General features: G+C 52.9%; 1 protein-coding gene across 1 annotated transcript in view; it reads right to left on the reverse strand.

Annotated features, from left to right (window-relative positions):
• Positions 1–14,011, reverse strand: part of LOC143766834 (zinc finger BED domain-containing protein 6-like) — a 335,599-nt gene extending 321,588 nt beyond the window's left edge. Inside the window, exon 1 of the mRNA XM_077254821.1 lies at positions 9,619–14,011. Within this exon, the coding sequence (XP_077110936.1) occupies positions 9,619–12,841 (3,223 nt within the window). The 5' untranslated portion in view covers positions 12,842–14,011. The remainder of the gene's footprint in view (positions 1–9,618) is intronic.
• Between the last annotated feature and the right edge of the window lie 3,929 nt (positions 14,012–17,940).

The raw sequence follows: 17,940 nt of genomic DNA on the forward strand, positions 1-17,940 counted from the left end.
CTTCTTCATCTTCTACCTATAATTTTTTTGGTTACATTGTTCATATTCTTTTTATTTTACTATTATCTTCATCATATTCTACTTCTTCATCATATTCTTATTTGTGACAGGCATTCCCGTAGTTGTTATCTATAAAAGTTTGAAGATTACACCTTCCGTTCTGCCTGTCACAAAACAGTTACATTTGTCCGCGTTCAGTTTGGCCTGCAGCATCAGGCTTTATCCAGGGGCACCACGAGGAGGAACGGACTCACCCCCATACACTGCTTAGTCTTCTTCTGCTTATAATTTAGATAATATTTTTTGCTCTGATATTTAGTGTTATGCTTAATGTCCTTCTGCTCTTTGTTCTGCAGCCTCTTGTTCTTCTGCTTCTCGGTCTTCCAGGTCGTCGTCGTCTCCAGGGTCGTCGTCTCCGGGGTCGTCGTCATCGGGGTGTTCTCCGGGGTCGTCGTCATCGGGGTGGTCTTCAGGGTCATCGTCTCCAGGGTCGTCGTCATCACGGTGGTTGTCGTCTCTGGTGTCGTCGTCATCTTAGGGGTGGTCTTCCGGGTCATCGTGTTTAGTCTCTTGAACTTGGAAATGTAGCAGAAGGTACAAGAAGGCTGAGAAAATGCCGAGAACCAGCTGATGGAACTGGAACTCGGATGGCTACCCGAAGGTCCAAGAGCCAATGGAACTACCGAGGACCAGCTGACGTTACTGGAACCCGGTTACTAAGCAGGAGGTACCCGTGCCTGAAAGCACTACCAAGGACCACCTGACGTTGGTGGAACTCGGATACCCAGAGGGAGGCACCTAAGCCAAAGGCTCTGCCCGGAACCAGCTGACGGTACTGGAACCAGGATGGGGAGCAGAAGGTACAAGAGCAAAAGACAGTGCCGAGAACCAGCTGACGGTGCTGGAACCCGGATGGGTAGCCGAAGGTCCAAGAGCCAATGGAACTACCGAGGACCAGCTGACGTTACTGGAACCCGGTTACTAAGCAGGAGGTACCCGTGCCTGAAAGCACTACCAAGGACCACCTGACGTTGGTGGAACTCGGATACCCAGAGGGAGGCACCTAAGCCAAAGGCTCTGCCCGGAACCAGCTGACGGTACTGGAACCAGGATGGGGAGCAGAAGGTACAAGATCAAGTGTCTGCGTGGCTTTTGCAGGACACGATGCCGGCTGCACAGCAGGGGAACAGCTGGCAGTGCTGAGCCCCACTGACACATTGGCGAGGTGTTTTTCTCTGTGCAGCTAGCAATACCGGGCCCCAACTGGCGGTGTTAGAGCCCGGGGTCAGCAGGAGGAGGAGAGGGAGCAGAGTGTAGGCCGAAGCCTGCACTGGCGGCAGCTTTTGGGTGTGTTGTGCCTGCGTGGCAGTTGCAGGACACGTTGCCGGCTGCACAGCAGGGGAACAGCTGGCGGTGCTGAGCCCCACTGACACATTGGCAAGGTGTTTTTCTCTGTGCAGCTAGCAATACCGGGCCCCAACTGGCGGTGTTAGAGCCCGGGGTCAGCAGGAGGAGGAGAGGGAGCAGAGTGTAGGCCAAAGCCTGCACTGGCGGCAGCTTTTGGGTGTGTTGTGCCTGCGTGGCAGTTGCAGGACACGTTGCCGGCTGCACAGCAGGGGAACAGCTGGCGGTGCTGAGCCCCACTGACACATTGGCGAGGTGTTTTTCTCTGTGCAGCTAGCAGTACCGGGCCCCAACTGGCGGTGTTGGAGCCCGGCCTCTGCAGGGGGAGCAGAGTGTAGGCCGAAGCCTAATCGAACCAATTTCAAAGGTAACCTTTAACCCCCCCTCAGGGGTTACAAAGTAGAAGAGCCACATAGTTCATGCAGCAGCAGTGCTGCACAAGTCAAAGGTTGCTCTTTTCATTTTTCTCCTTGCACACGCTGAATGAAACACGCATAACATTTAGCCCTTTATACAGTCAAACTGTGTTGGAGGCGCGAGTTCCCTTTGTAATGAGACGCAGCACAGATGTCAAGAATCCCACCTTGGTGCTGGGTGCAGCCTCCTGAGCGTTGTTATTTGCTGTACAGGAGTCTGCGCTGTCGTGTTATCCCCTGGCCTAGCGCTGTTAGCGCTGCCCATCTTCTGGCATCATGTAATGTCGGCCGTTGCGGTTCGCGATGACCATGAATCCCAGCCCCGCAGTGTCTTAACATTGTTAAAACACTGCGGGGCTGGGATTCAGGGCCTGGCGCAGCACATATGTTCGCCTCTCGCACTCTGGTCCTTACACCCGCTTCAGACTGTGCGGCGTCAGCTGGTCTCTTATCGCATGCCACGGCCAGGAAGCCGCACAGTCTGAACAAGGCGGAAGGAGCTGAGGGACAGGCGAACTGATGCACTGATCATGCCCATCAATCACACCCTCGCAGTCCCAATAAATAAGACAACGAGGGGCGTTGTGTGGGTCAGGGCGGCCGCAGAGGCGCAGCCAGCCCAACAATGATGCCAGAAGACGGGCAGCGCTACCAAGGGGGTTGCAGCGTGTCATTACAAAGGAAAGTCACACGACCGGGACGGTTAAATGGTCACACAGAGGACACATTTCAGACGTGTTTTCAGTTCCACATGTGCGAGGAGAATACGTTTATGAGCCACCTTGCACACATGCAGCATTACCGCTGTACAAGGTGGCTGGATAACGTAAAAACGCCTGGGGGAGGGGGGACAGGTTCCCTTCAATTTCAGTTCTGGTGTCTGCGTGGCTTTTGCAGGACACGATGCCGGCTGCACAGCAGGGGAACAGCTGGCGGTGCTGAACCCCACTGACACATTGGCTGGTGTTTTTCTCTGTGCAGCTAGCAATAGAATACCGGGCCCCAACTGGCGGTGTTAGAGCCCGGGGTCAGCAGGAGGAGGAGAGGGAGCAGAGTGTAGGCCGAAGCCTGCACTGGCGGCAGCTTTTGGGTGTGTTGTGCCTGCGTGGCAGTTGCAGGACACGTTGCCGGCTGCACAGCAGGGGAACAGCTGGCGGTGCTGAGCCCCACTGACACATTGGCGAGGTGTTTTTCTCTGTGCAGCTAGCAATACCGGGCCCCAACTGGTGGTGTTAGAGCCCGGGGTCAGCAGGAGGAGGAGAGGGAGCAGAGTGTAGGCCGAAGCCTGCACTGGCGGCAGCTTTTGGGTGTGTTGTGCCTGCGTGGCAGTTGCAGGACACGTTGCCGGCTGCACAGCAGGGGAACAGCTGGCGGTGCTGAGCCCCACTGACACATTGGCGAGGTGTTTTTCTCTGTGCAGCTAGCAGTACCGGGCCCCAACTGGCGGTGTTGGAGCCCGGCCTCTGCAGGGGGAGCAGAGTGTAGGCCGAAGCCTAATCGAACCAATTTCAAAGGTAACCTTTAACCCCCCCTCAGGGGTTACAAAGTAGAAGAGCCACATAGTTCATGCAGCAGCAGTGCTGCACAAGTCAAAGGTTGCTCTTTTCATTTTTCTCCTTGCACACGCTGAATGAAACACGCATAACATTTAGCCCTTTATACAGTCAAACTGTGTTGGAGGCGCGAGTTCCCTTTGTAATGAGACGCAGCACAGATGTCAAGAATCCCACCTTGGTGCTGGGTGCAGCCTCCTGAGCGTTGTTATTTGCTGTACAGGAGTCTGCGCTGTCGTGTTATCCCCTGGCCTAGCGCTGTTAGCGCTGCCCATCTTCTGGCATCATGTAATGTCGGCCGTTGCGGTTCACGATGACCATGAATCCCAGCCCCGCAGTGTCTTAACATTGTTAAAACACTGCGGGGCTGGGATTCAGGGCCTGGCGCAGCACATATGTTCGCCTCTCGCACTCTGGTCCTTACACCCGCTTCAGACTGTGCGGCGTCAGCTGGTCCCTTATCGCATGCCACGGCCAGGAAGCCGCACAGTCTGAACAAGGCGGAAGGAGCTGAGGGACAGGCGAACTGATGCACTGATCATGCCCATCAATCACACCCTCGCAGTCCCAATAAATAAGACAACGAGGGGCGTTGTGTGGGTCAGGGCAGCCGCAGAGGCGCAGCCAGCCAAACAATGATGCCAGAAGACGGGCAGCGCTACCAAGGGGGTTGCAGCGTGTCATTACAAAGGAAAGTCACACGACCGGGACGGTTAAATGGTCACACAGAGGACACATTTCAGACGTGTTTTCAGTTCCACATGTGCGAGGAGAATACGTTTATGAGCCACCTTGCACACATGCAGCATTACCGCTGTACAAGGTGGCTGGATAACGTAAAAACGCCTGGGGGAGGGGGGACAGGTTCCCTTCAATTTCAGTTCTGGTGTCTGCGTGGCTTTTGCAGGACACGATGCCGGCTGCACAGCAGGGGAACAGCTGGCGGTGCTGAACCCCACTGACACATTGGCTGGTGTTTTTCTCTGTGCAGCTAGCAATACCGGGCCCCAACTGGCGGTGTTAGAGCCCGGGGTCAGCAGGAGGAGGAGAGGGAGCAGAGTGTAGGCCGAAGCCTGCACTGGCGGCAGCTTTTGGGTGTGTTGTGCCTGCGTGGCAGTTGCAGGACACGTTGCCGGCTGCACAGCAGGGGAACAGCTGGCGGTGCTGAGCCCCACTGACACATTGGCGAGGTGTTTTTCTCTGTGCAGCTAGCAGTACCGGGCCCCAACTGGCGGTGTTAGAGCCCGGGGTCAGCAGGAGGAGCAGGGGGAGCGGAGTGTAGGCCGAAGCCTGCACTCGAGCAAGTTGAAAGGAAACCTTTAAACCCCCCCCCCCCCCCAGGCGTTTGTAGCTGAAAGAGCCATTGTGTACAGCACTAATGCTGGAAAAGGTAAACTTAGCTCTTTTAATTATGGTCCTTGCACATGCGGAACCTAACAGTTATGAAATGTGTCCCCTCACAGCGTTAAACCGTCCGGTAGGTGGAACTTTCCTTTGTCGTGTGACGCAGCACAGCCATCATTTTTACCCCCTTGGCGCCGTGCGCCGCCTCCTCAGCGTTGTTTGAATCTGTCCCGGAGCCTGCGCTGTTAGGTTAGCCCTTGGCCATGCACACATGTTGCGCTGCCCGTCTTCTGACATCATTTGGTGTCAGGCTGGCTGCGCCTGTGCGGGTGCGCTGGCCGAGATCCCGCCTCGCAGTGTCGTCTAATGTAATCCCACCGCGGGCCTGTGATCCGTGCCCGTGCGCAGTGCATATCCTCGCCTCTCACTCCCCTCCCTACGGCTTTTTCAGACTGTGCGGTGTCACGGCCGTGGCATGCTATTAGGGACCAGCTGACATCGCACAGTCTGAAGAAGCCGTAGGGAGGGGAGTGAGAGGCGAGGATATGCACTGCGCACGGGCACGGATCACAGGCCCGCGGTGGGATTACATTAGACGACACTGCGAGGCGGGATCTCGGCCAGCGCACCCGCACAGGAGCAGCCAGCCTGACACCAAATGATGTCAGAAGACGGGCACCGCAACATGTGTGCATGGCCAAGGGCTAACCTAACAGCGCAGGCTCCGGGACAGATTCAAACAACGCTGAGGAGGCGGCGCACGGCGCCAAGGGGGTAAAAATGATGGCTGTGCTGCGTCACACGACAAAGGAAAGTTCCACCTACCGGACGGTTTTACGCTGTGAGGGGACACATTTCATAACTGTTAGGTTCCGCATGTGCAAGGAGCACCACGAAAAGAGGCACTTTTTCCCTTTGCATCATTACTGCTGCACAAGGTGGCTCCTTCAGTAACAAACGCCTGGGGGGGGGGGGGGACAGGTTCCCTTAAATTTAACTTGTTGTGCCTGCGTGGCGGTCGCAGTACACGTTGCCATATACACAGCAGGGGAACAGCTGGCGGTGCTGAACCCCACTAACACAATGGCGAGGTGTTTTGCTCTGTGCGTACAGCACTTCTGGACGGCAACTGGCGGTGTTGGAGCCCAGGGGCAGGTGGAGGAGGAGGAGGTGGAGGAGGTAGGAGGGATTGCCACACACACAGCAGGGGAACAGCTGACGTTACTGAACCCCAATAACAGAGGAGCGACTGTTGACTGTGCGTACAGCACTTCTGGACGGCAACTGGCGGTGTTGGAGCCCAGGGACAGGTGGAGGAGGAGGAGGTGGAGGAGGTAGGAGGGATTGCCACACACACAGCAGGGGAACAGCTGACGTTACTGAACCCCAATAACAGAGGAGGGACTGTTGACTGTGCGTACAGCACTTCTGGACGGCAACTGGCGGTGTTGGAGCCCAGGGACAGGTGGAGGAGGAGGAGGTGGAGGAGGTAGGAGGGATTGCCACACACACAGCAGGGGAACAGCTGACGTTACTGAACCCCAATAACAGAGGAGGGACTGTTGACTGTGCGTACAGCACTTCTGGACGGCAACTGGCGGTGTTGGAGCCCAGGGACAGGTGGAGGAGGAGGAGGAGGTGGAGGAGGTAGGAGGGATTGCCACACACACAGCAGGGGAACAGCTGACGTTACTGAACCCCAATAACAGAGGAGGGACTGTTGACTGTGCGTACAGCACTTCTGGACGGCAACTGGCGGTGTTGGAGCCCAGGGACAGGTGGAGGAGGAGGAGGTGGAGGAGGTAGGAGGGATTGCCACACACACAGCAGGGGAACAGCTGACGTTACTGAACCCCAATAACAGAGGAGGGACTGTTGACTGTGCGTACAGCACTTCTGGACGGCAACTGGCGGTGTTGGAGCCCAGGGACAGGTGGAGGAGGAGGAGGTGGAGGAGGTAGGAGGGATTGCCACACACACAGCAGGGGAACAGCTGACGTTACTGAACCCCAATAACAGAGGAGGGACTGTTGACTGTGCGTACAGCACTTCTGGACGGCAACTGGCGGTGTTGGAGCCCAGGGACAGGTGGAGGAGGAGGAGGTGGAGGAGGTAGGAGGGATTGCCACACACACAGCAGGGGAACAGCTGACGTTACTGAACCCCAATAACAGAGGAGGGACTGTTGACTGTGCGTACAGCACTTCTGGACGGCAACTGGCGGTGTTGGAGCCCAGGGACAGGTGGAGGAGGAGGAGGTGGAGGAGGTAGGAGGGATTGCCACACACACAGCAGGGGAACAGCTGACGTTACTGAACCCCAATAACAGAGGAGCGACTGTTGACTGTGCGTACAGCACTTCTGGACGGCAACTGGCGGTGTTGGAGCCCAGGGACAGGTGGAGGAGGAGGAGGTGGAGGAGGTAGGAGGGATTGCCACACACACAGCAGGGGAACAGCTGACGTTACTGAACCCCAATAACAGAGGAGCGACTGTTGACTGTGCGTACAGCACTTCTGGACGGCAACTGGCGGTGTTGGAGCCCAGGGACAGGTGGAGGAGGAGGAGGTGGAGGAGGTAGGAGGGATTGCCACACACACAGCAGGGGAACAGCTGACGTTACTGAACCCCAATAACAGAGGAGCGACTGTTGACTGTGCGTACAGCACTTCTGGACGGCAACTGGCGGTGTTGGAGCCCAGGGACAGGTGGAGGAGGAGGAGGTGGAGGAGGTAGGAGGGATTGCCACACACACAGCAGGGGAACAGCTGACGTTACTGAACCCCAATAACAGAGGAGCGACTGTTGACTGTGCGTACAGCACTTCTGGACGGCAACTGGCGGTGTTGGAGCCCAGGGACAGGTGGAGGAGGAGGAGGTGGAGGAGGTAGGAGGGATTGCCACACACACAGCAGGGGAACAGCTGACGTTACTGAACCCCAATAACAGAGGAGGGACTGTTGACTGTGCGTACAGCACTTCTGGACGGCAACTGGCGGTGTTGGAGCCCAGGGACAGGTGGAGGAGGAGGAGGTGGAGGAGGTAGGAGGGATTGCCACACACACAGCAGGGGAACAGCTGACGTTACTGAACCCCAATAACAGAGGAGGGACTGTTGACTGTGCGTACAGCACTTCTGGACGGCAACTGGCGGTGTTGGAGCCCAGGGACAGGTGGAGGAGGAGGAGGTGGAGGAGGTAGGAGGGATTGCCACACACACAGCAGGGGAACAGCTGACGTTACTGAACCCCAATAACAGAGGAGGGACTGTTGACTGTGCGTACAGCACTTCTGGACGGCAACTGGCGGTGTTGGAGCCCAGGGACAGGTGGAGGAGGAGGAGGTGGAGGAGGTAGGAGGGATTGCCACACACACAGCAGGGGAACAGCTGACGTTACTGAACCCCAATAACAGAGGAGCGACTGTTGACTGTGCGTACAGCACTTCTGGACGGCAACTGGCAGTGTTGGAGCCCAGGGGCAGGTGGAAAAGCAGAGGAACACAATGTAGGCCGAAGCCTGAGAAAGTCGAAAGGGAACCTTTAACCCCCCCCCAAGGCGTTTGTAGCTGAAAGAGCAAGCTTGTGCAGCACAAAAGATGCAAAAGGAAAAGGTGGCTCTTTTCATCATGCTCCTTGCAAACACAGAACTAAACACTTATAAAATGTGTCCCATGAAGCCGTGAAACCGTCCCGGAGGTGGGACTTTCCTTCGTAATATGACGCAGCACAGCACATCATTCCTACCCCCCCGCCGCCGTGCCCCGGCTCCTCAGCGTTGTTTGATTCCGTCCCGGAGCCTGCGCTGTTATGTTATCCCGTGGCCAGGCACACTTAGCGCTGCCCATCTTCTGACATCATTTGGTGTCAGGCTGGCTGCGCCTGTGCGGCCGCGCTGGCCGAGAGCCCGACTCGCAGTGTCTTCTGATTTAATCCCACTGGGGGCCTGGGATCCATGGCCATGCGCAGTGCATATCCTCGACTCTCACTCCCCTCCCTACGGCTTCTTAAGACTGTGCGGTGTCACGGCCGTGGCATGCTATTAGGGACCAGCTGACACCGAACAGTCTGAAGAAGCCATAGGGAGATGAGTGAGAGGTGGAGGTTCAGATATGCACTGCGCATGTCCATGGATCCCAGGCCCCCAGTGGGATTAAATCAGAAGACACTGCGAGGCGGGCTCTCGGCCAGCGTGGCCGCACAGGCGCAGCCAGCCTGACACCAAATGATGCCAGAAGACGGGCAGCGCTAAGTGTGCCTGGCCACGGGAAAACATAACAGCGCAGGCTCCTGGACGGAATCAAACAACGCTGAGGAGCCGGGGCGCGGCGTCGGGGGGGTAGGAATGACGGCTGTGCTGCGTCATATTACGAAGGAAAGTCCCACCTCCGGGACGGTTTTACGGTATCAGTGGACACATTTTATAAGTGTTAAGTTTTGCGTGTGCAAGGAGCAAAACCAAAATAGCTACCTTTTTCCTTGTGCAGCATTACTGCTGCACAAGGTGGCTCTTTCAGTAACAAACGCCTTGGGGGGGGGGGGACAGATTCCCTTACATTTCAGTTGTTGTGTCAGCGTGGCGGTCGCATGACACATTGCCGGCTACACAGCTGGGGATCAGCTGACGTTACTGAAACCCAATAACACTGGGTCGTATGTTTTGACTGTGCAGACGGCACTTCTGAGCCTCAACTGGCGGTGTTGGAGCCCAGGAATTTAAGTTCAGGTGGTAGAAAGATGAACACAACAGGAGACCTGGATAACGTATACAGTGACCTAATTATTCAATCAGGAGGAGGAGTGGCAAATTCCTGCGAGATCCAGGCCTTGTTCATTTTCAGGAAAGTAAGCCGGTCAACGTTATCGGAGGATAGTCGCATGCGACGGTCAGTTAGTACACCACCTGCAGCACTAAAGACACGTTCCGATAATACACTGGCCGCAGGGCAAGACAGCACCTCCAATGCATACTGGCTTAGCTCTGGCCATGTATCCAGCTTTGAGACCCAAAACTTGAAAGGGGAAGAGCCGTCTGGGAGTACAGCAAGAGGGCAAGACATGTAGTCTGTCACCATCTGACGGAACCGTTGCCTCCTGCTGACTGGAGCCGTCTGTGATGGTGTAGACTTTTGTGGCGGGCACAGAAAACTGTGCCACAGTTCGGCCATACTGGTCTTGCCTTGGGCAGAGGCACTGCTTCTGCTCCCTCTTTGTGCAGAGCCTCCACCACGGCCTGGACGCACTGAGCTGCTTTGGAATGCACTAGCAGCACTTCTCTCAGTTGGAATGGAGAAGATGATGGAATTGACCAGTGTGTCTTGGTACTCCCGCATTTTTCGCTCCTGGTTCAACGGTGTGATGAGGCTTTCTACGTTGTCCCGGTAGCGAGGATCGAGGAGGGTGAACACCCAATAATCAGACATGTTGAGAATGTGGTCGATGCGGCGGTCGTTTCTCAGGCACTGCAGCATGTAATCCACCATGTGCTGCAGACTGCCAACTGCCCAAGAAACGCTGTCCCCTGCTGGAGGCGTGATCTCTGCCCGCTCGTCATCACCCCACCCTCGCTGTACACACTGAGTACTGGACAATTCGGTAACTCCCTCCTCTGGACGGATGTCTTCCTCCTCCATTGACTCCTCCTCATCCTCCTCACAAACTGTCCCCTGCCTACGCGTTTGTGAGGAACCACGTGGCGCTGACTGTCCAGAAGATGATGGAAATGGTGAATCCTCATCCTCCACCTCTTCCACAACATCATCCCTTAGCGCTTGCAGTGATTTTTCAAGCAGGCAGATAAGGGGGACAGTCATGCTGACTAGTGCATCATCTGCACTCGCCATCCGCGTGGAATAATCAAAGGGACGCAAAACCTGGCAGACGTCATTCATAGTGGCCCACTCTGTGGTTGTGAAGTCTGTACGGCGCTGACTGCGACTTTTTTGCGCCTGAAGCAGCTGGTACTCCATTACAGCTTGCTGCTGCTCACACAACCGCTCCAACATATGTAACGTGGAATTCCACCTGGTAGGTAGGTCACATATGATGCGATGTTCCGGCAGGCGGTGTCGGCGCTGCAGAGCCGCAATGCGCGCTTTTGCCGTGCTGGAACGCCGCAAGTGAGCACACTCTAGGCGGACCTTGTGCAGCAGTGCATCAAGATCCGGATAGTCCCTCAAAAAGCTCTGCACGACCAAATTGAGCACATGTGCCAGACATGGGATGTGAGTGAGGTTGCCGAGGCCCAGAGCTGCCACCAGATTTCGGCCATTATCACACACTACCATGCCTGGCTGGAGATTCGCTGGCACAAACCACACATCGCTCTCCTGCTTGATGGCATTCCAGAGCTCCTGCGCTGTGTGGCTACGATTCCCCAAAAAAATTAATTTCAAGACGGCCTGTTGACGTTTGGCCACGGCTGTGCTCATGTCGGTCGTAACAGGTACACGTTCATCACGGGTCCATGTGGAGGTGGACTGTGACGGCTCCTGCAGCGATGATTCTGAGGAACTGGTGTAAGAGGAGGAGTCAATGCGTACAGAATGGATTCCTGCAATCCTTGGAGTGGGCAGGACACGTCCTGCGCCACTCGCACGGTCTGTACCCGGCTCAACGACATTAACCCAATGGGCAGTGAGGGAAAGGTATCGCCCCTGTCCATGTTGACTGGTCCACGCATCGGTGGTGAGGTGGACCTTGCTACTGACGGCGTTCAGTAGCGCGTGTTTTATGTGTCCCTCCACATGCTTGTGCAGGGCAGGGACGGCTTGCCTGCTGAAGTAAAAGCGGCTGGGCACATTGTACTGTGGGACTGCCAATGACATCAAGTCACGGAAGCTGTCAGTCTCCACCAGCCTGAATGACAGCATTTCCAGTGACAGAAGTTTGGCAATGCCTGCAGTCAGAGCCTGTGCTCGTGGGTGGTTTGACGAGAAAGGCCGCCTTTTCTCCCATGCCTGTACTACCGATGGCTGTAGACTGGGCTGGGAGTGTGTGGATGACTGGGAAAGTGGCGCTGCGGGTGGAATTACAGCGGGTCTCTGGACAACAGGGACAGAGGTTCTTCCACGGCGATCCTGGGAGGAAGCCGAACCAGCTGCGTGTGAGCTAGAGGAAGAGGCAACACGAGCTGAAGAGGTGGTAGCTGCCGCTGTTGGTTGGCCTACCTCTTCAGTGTGTTTTTCTAACTCCGCCGGGTGCCTGTTGCGCACATGTTTCCACATGTTGGAGGTATTGAGGTTGCTGACATTTCGACCTCTTTTGACTTTTTGATGACACACCTTGCATCTGACATAGCAAATGTCATCTGCAACTGTGTCAAAAAAGGACCAGGCACTGCAAGTCTTGGGAGCGCCCTTTTTTGCTTTGGGAAGAGACATGCTCCTAACGGGTGCCAAAGCGGAGGCTGCAGGATCCGCAGTCTTCCCCCTCCCTCTCCCTCTTTGGGCCGTACGGGGAATCTCTTCCTCAGAGCTGCTCCCACCACCTTCCTGTCCCTCACGCCAAGATGGGTCGAGGACCTCATCATCTACACTACCCTCTGCCCCCAACTGCTCCTCCTGGGTAGTCTCAGCAGCAGAGCACGCACCAGTAAGTGGCACCTGAGTGTCATCATCAGCTGATGCGGCCTGCGATGTGGTGACCGGAGCCACTGGCCCACCCGCCTCTTCAGAGGAAGACAGAAAAAGCTGTTGGGCATCACTGCACCCTGCCTCTTCTTCCATTTCTCCAATGCTGCTTGGCTGGCCCCCTGTTTCCAAGCCAAGAGATTCAGAGAACAGAAGTAGAGACGGCTCCTGTCCTGGGCTCTCTGTCTGCCTGGGCAATTTGGCAGGTGGTGAAGAGACAGATGGCTGCTCTCCAGTGCTCTGTGTCTGAGAGGATGTGGCACTAATGGAAGTTGATGCATTAGCTGCCATCCATCCGACAACAGCTTCAATTTGTTCTTCACGCAGCAGCGGTGTACGGCGCTCGGACACAAAGCTTCGCATGAACGACTGTTGCCTGGTGAAAGTGGGTGCTGATGAGTCACCGGTGCCCGCAGCAGGCACAGAATCCCCACGTCCCCTCCCTGCTCCGCGACGGCTCCCACGCCCACGTGCCTTACTCACTGCCTTCTTCATCTTGGTTGACTGATAAAGATAAGCAGAAAAGTACTAACGGATTTGTGTGCTTATTCCTGAGCAACTCCTCCTAACAGGTATAAGAAACACTAATTATCTAAAGTGTGGACTAGACTTTAATATGAGCTAATGTGGCCTACACAAATGTAAAGTGGTGTAAATGGTGTGTTTGGTGAACTTTATTATTTATTTATTTTTTTGGGGCTGAACTGACAACAGATAGAGCTGCAGTCACACGGAGACCGTGCAGACAGCCGTAAACGGCGCTGCAAGGCCCAAAAACCCTCCTCTACTTTATCCTATGTAGTGTTTTTCCACAAATTAGCTGGAGACGGGTGGAAAGACACTAATAGGATTTTTTTAAATAAATTAGCAGCAGACTACACTACTTGGAAAAAAAAGAAAATTGATTTGGCGGTATGACGCAGTGAACAACCCTGAGCTGGAGACAACCAGGCTATAGCTGCTCACAGACTACAGGGCGAGCTGCAGTCACACGGAGACCGTGCAGACAGCCGTAAACGGCGCTGCAAGGCCCAAAAACCCTCCTCTACTTTATCCTATGTAGTGTTTTTCCACAAATTAGCTGGAGACGGGTGGAAAGACACTAATAGGATTTTTTTAAATAAATTAGCAGCAGACTACACTACTTGGAAAAAAAAGAAAATTGATTTGGCGGTATGACGCAGTGAACAACCCTGAGCTGGAGACAACCAGGCTATAGCTGCTCACAGACTACAGGGCGAGCTGCAGTCACACGGAGACCGTGCAGACAGCCGTAAACGGCGCTGCAAGGCCCAAAAACCCTCCTCTACTTTATCCTATGTAGTGTTTTTCCACAAATTAGCTGGAGACGGGTGGAAAGACACTAATAGGATTTTTTTAAATAAATTAGCAGCAGACTACACTACTTGGAAAAAAAAGAAAATTGATTTGGCGGTATGACGCAGTGAACAACCCTGAGCTGGAGACAACCAGGCTATAGCTGCTCACAGACTACAGGGCGAGCTGCAGTCACACGGAGACCGTGCAGACAGCCGTAAACGGCGCTGCAAGGCCCAAAAACCCTCCTCTACTTTATCCTATGTAGTGTTTTTCCACAAATTAGCTGGAGACGGGTGGAAAGACACTAATAGGATTTTTTTAAATAAATTAGCAGCAGACTACACTACTTGGAAAAAAAAAAAAAAAAAGAGAACAGTACTGTATGAGGCAATGAACCACCCTCCCTGAACTGAATACAACCAGCTATGGATGGCCTATGTGGCTGCACTCAGACTAGAGAGTGGGCTGCACTCACACACACACACACACAGACCTTGCAGATCGCTGTGAAAACAGCGCTACAAGGCAAAAGCAAGGTGAATAGTAGGTGAACACAGCGGTTGCTAAATTAGCCTTTGGAAAGCACAAAGAAGCAAATCGCTATCTCTAAACTGTCCCTCAGTCAGCAAACAGCGTCCTGTCACTAACTGAATTCACAGCAGAGTGATTGCAAAATGGCGCCAGCAACTTTTAAACTGCATCATGACATCATTTCAGCAGCCAATCACAGCCTTGCCAGTACTTTCATGCCCTCCATGCTAAACAGGATGTGCCCACACTTGGAATCATTCTCATTGGCTGAATTTCTGAATTTTGAATCTTGGAACTTCCGATTCCGGTATCCGATACGCGGCAAGTATCGGAATCCCGGTATCGGAATTCCGATACCGCAAGTATCGGCCGATACCCGATACTTGCGGTATCGGAATGCTCAACACTATCCACCACCACTACCATCATTACCAGCTGACAATGACCGCCCACGGCCACGACCTCTTCCACCAGACTTCCTCATTGTTTGCAAAACGTAACCAAAGTAACAGTATTTGTTACTGTAAAACAACTTATAAGGTGAACTCAAACTTCTGTAGGATTTATATATACCTTTATAGGTGGCTGACACTGAAAGGAAAATCAGGCCCAGTATGACACACTAGGTTTTCTGTGCCCCAATTATTTGAGACAGGTGGCACACACAGGACTGGCACTCAAGCAGAAATGCCAATCTTAATCTCCCACTATTTTTTTTTTTCAGGGAGAATTAAAAAAAAAAAAATCCCAGTATGACACACTAGGTTTTCTGTGCCCCAATAATTTGAGACAGATGGCACACACAGGATCGGCACTCAAGCAGAAATGCCAATCTTAATCTCCCACTATTTTTTTTTTTCAGGGAGAATTAAAAAAAAAAAAAAAAAAAAAGGGACTGTCCTACAATTACTATCTCCCTGCAGTAATCTCAGCAAGGTATGGCAGGCAGCAATAACAAGGAGTGGACAGCTGCACAAAATAAAACAAAAGTGTGGACAAACAAACAAGATAGCTGTGCAGAAAGGAAGGAACAACAGGATTTGTGCTTTGAAAAAAGCAGTTGGTTTGCACAGCGGCGTACACACAGCAACACAGCTATCAGGGAGCCTTCTAGGGCAGCCCAATGAGCTACAGCGCTGAGGAAAAAAAAAAAGTAGCTTCCACTGTCCCTGCAAACAAAAGGTGGTGTTGGACAGTGGAAATCACTACAGCACAAGCAGTTTGGGGGTGAATGTACCCTGCCTAACACTATCCCTGCTTCTGACGAAGCGGCACCTCTCCCTACGCTCAGATCAGCAGCACTAAGATGGCGGTCGGCGGGAACGCCCCTTTATTGCCCCTGTGACGCCGTAGAAAGCAAGCCAATCACTGCAATGCCCTTCTCTAAGATGGTGGGGACTGAGATCTATGTCATCACGCTGCCCACACTCTGCGTCCACCTTCATTGGCTGAGAAATGGCACTTTTAGCGTCATTGAAACGCGACTTTGGCATGAAAGTCGCGTACTGCGTGGCCGACCCCACACAGGGATCGGGTCGTGTTTCATGAAACCCGACTTTTCAAAAAGTCGGCGACTTATGAAAATGACCGATCAGTTTCGCTCAACCCTAGTGGTTAGGGTTATGGTTAGGGTTGGGGTTGGGATTAGAATTGTGAGGTTTCCACTGTTTAGGCACATCAGGTGCTCTCCAAAAGCGACATGCATTGCATTGAAAAGTCAAACGGCGCTCCTTCCCTTCTGAGCTCTGCCGTGCGTCCATACAGTGGTTCCCTCCCACATATGGGGTATCAGCGTACTCAGGACAAATTGAACAATGGGGTCCAATATATCCTGTTACCCTTTAGAAAATAAATAATTTGGATCAGAAGTAATTTTTTTGTGAAAAAAAGTTAAATGTTCATTTTTTTTTTAAATTCCAAAAATTCCTGTGAAGCACCAGAAGGGTTAATAAACTTCTTGAATGTGGTTCTGCGCACCTTAAGGGTGTTACTTTTGGGTATTTTCTACCATATAGACCCCTCAAAGTGACTTCAAATGTGATGTGGTCTCTAAAAAAAAAAAATGTAAAAATGAGAAATCGCTGGTCAACTTTTAACCCTTATAACTCCATAACAAAAAAAAAATGTTGTTTCCTATATTGTGCTGATGTAAAGTAGACACGTGGGAAATGTTCCAGAGTTATAATCTCAAAAGGACAGTGGTCAGAATAGTAATAATTGGCCCGGTCATTAACGTGCAAACCACCCTTGGGGGTAAAGGGGTTAAATGGATGATGGGGGAAGGAGTTAGGGGGACTGCACGTGATGTGGAGGGGGGTTAAAGGGGGCTGCACATGATGATGTGGAGGGGTTAAAGATGGACTACACATGAGGATGTGGAGAGGGGGTTAAAGGAGGACTGCACATGATGATGTGGGGAGGGGGTTAAATGGGGACTGCACATGAAGTGGGGGGTTAAAAGAACTGCAAAGGATTACATGGGGATAAAGTGGACTGCACATGATGAAGTGGGGAAGGGGACTGCACATGATGAAGTGGGGGGACGGGGACTGCACATGATTAAGGCCGGCATCACACTAGGCGTAAGACAATACAGTCCGCTTTTTACAGCCGTAATACGGCCGTAATACGCAGAAATTTTCCCAAAATAGTGATCCATATGTCATGCGTAGGCAGGGTGTGGTAGCGTGTTTTGCGCATGGCATCCTCCGTATGTAATCTATATGGCATCCGTACTGCGATATTTTCTCGCAGGCTTGCAAATCGACATCTAATGGATTTCTGGGCTCAAATGTTCGTTAAAACATATATACAGTATGTATTGTAGGGATTTCACTCACTCAGGTGCGATGGCTGACACTCAGGAGGCACGTTCCTTTCAAAGTTCACAGGGTTTATTACTTCATAAACCACATGGCAAAATAACAGCAAACAAATAGCCTTTAGTTCAGGAAAAGAAAAACAAAGTGTCCAGTCCTTCAGGCTCAGTCCTGGTGCCTTAACACACTCTGGAGGCTAGCACCTCCACACATATCTCTTGTGTTAAGCATTAGCCTGTCTTATATAGAGCTAACCACACCCAGTAACCCATCACATGATTAGCCATGTGGTCTGACATCACCACAGGTCCTGAAACACATATATATACATGGTTATGTGCAACAAAGAAATACTCCGGGCTACATTACAGCAACAAGGCACTTATGTGGCACATACCTCCCATCGACTATACACCCTTTAGCCATGCTACATACCCCCCCCCCTCTGCCTAAAGCCGTGGGGCTTGGCACTTTCCCCCGCTAAACAAGGGATTCTTGATAGGGCATCTGCATTAGCGTGCAGCTTTCCGGCCCTATGTTCCACATGGAAACTGAAGTCCTGCAGGGCTAAGAACCAACGGGTGACCCTAGCATTTCTACCCTTTGTTTCCCTCATCCATCTAAGTGGGGCATGGTCAGATATTAGTCTGAATTTACGATCCAGCAGATAGTACCGTAACGTGTCCACCGCCCACTTTATGGCCAAACACTCTTTTTCCACGACTGAGTAGTTCTTCTCAGATGAGGACAGCTTTCTACTCAGATAGAGAACAGGATGCTCCTCCCCATGTAGCTCTTGGGAAAGGACTGCTCCTACCCCAACATCTGAGGCATCTGTCTGAAGAATAAATTCTTTCTTGAAGTCTGGGGCCATTAGAACGGGCTGCTTACATAGAGCCCCTTTTAACTCTTGGAAGGCTGACT

This window comes from Ranitomeya variabilis, chromosome 1 (genome assembly GCF_051348905.1).
Source record: "Ranitomeya variabilis isolate aRanVar5 chromosome 1, aRanVar5.hap1, whole genome shotgun sequence".
NCBI classification, from domain to species: Eukaryota; Metazoa; Chordata; class Amphibia; order Anura; family Dendrobatidae; genus Ranitomeya; species Ranitomeya variabilis.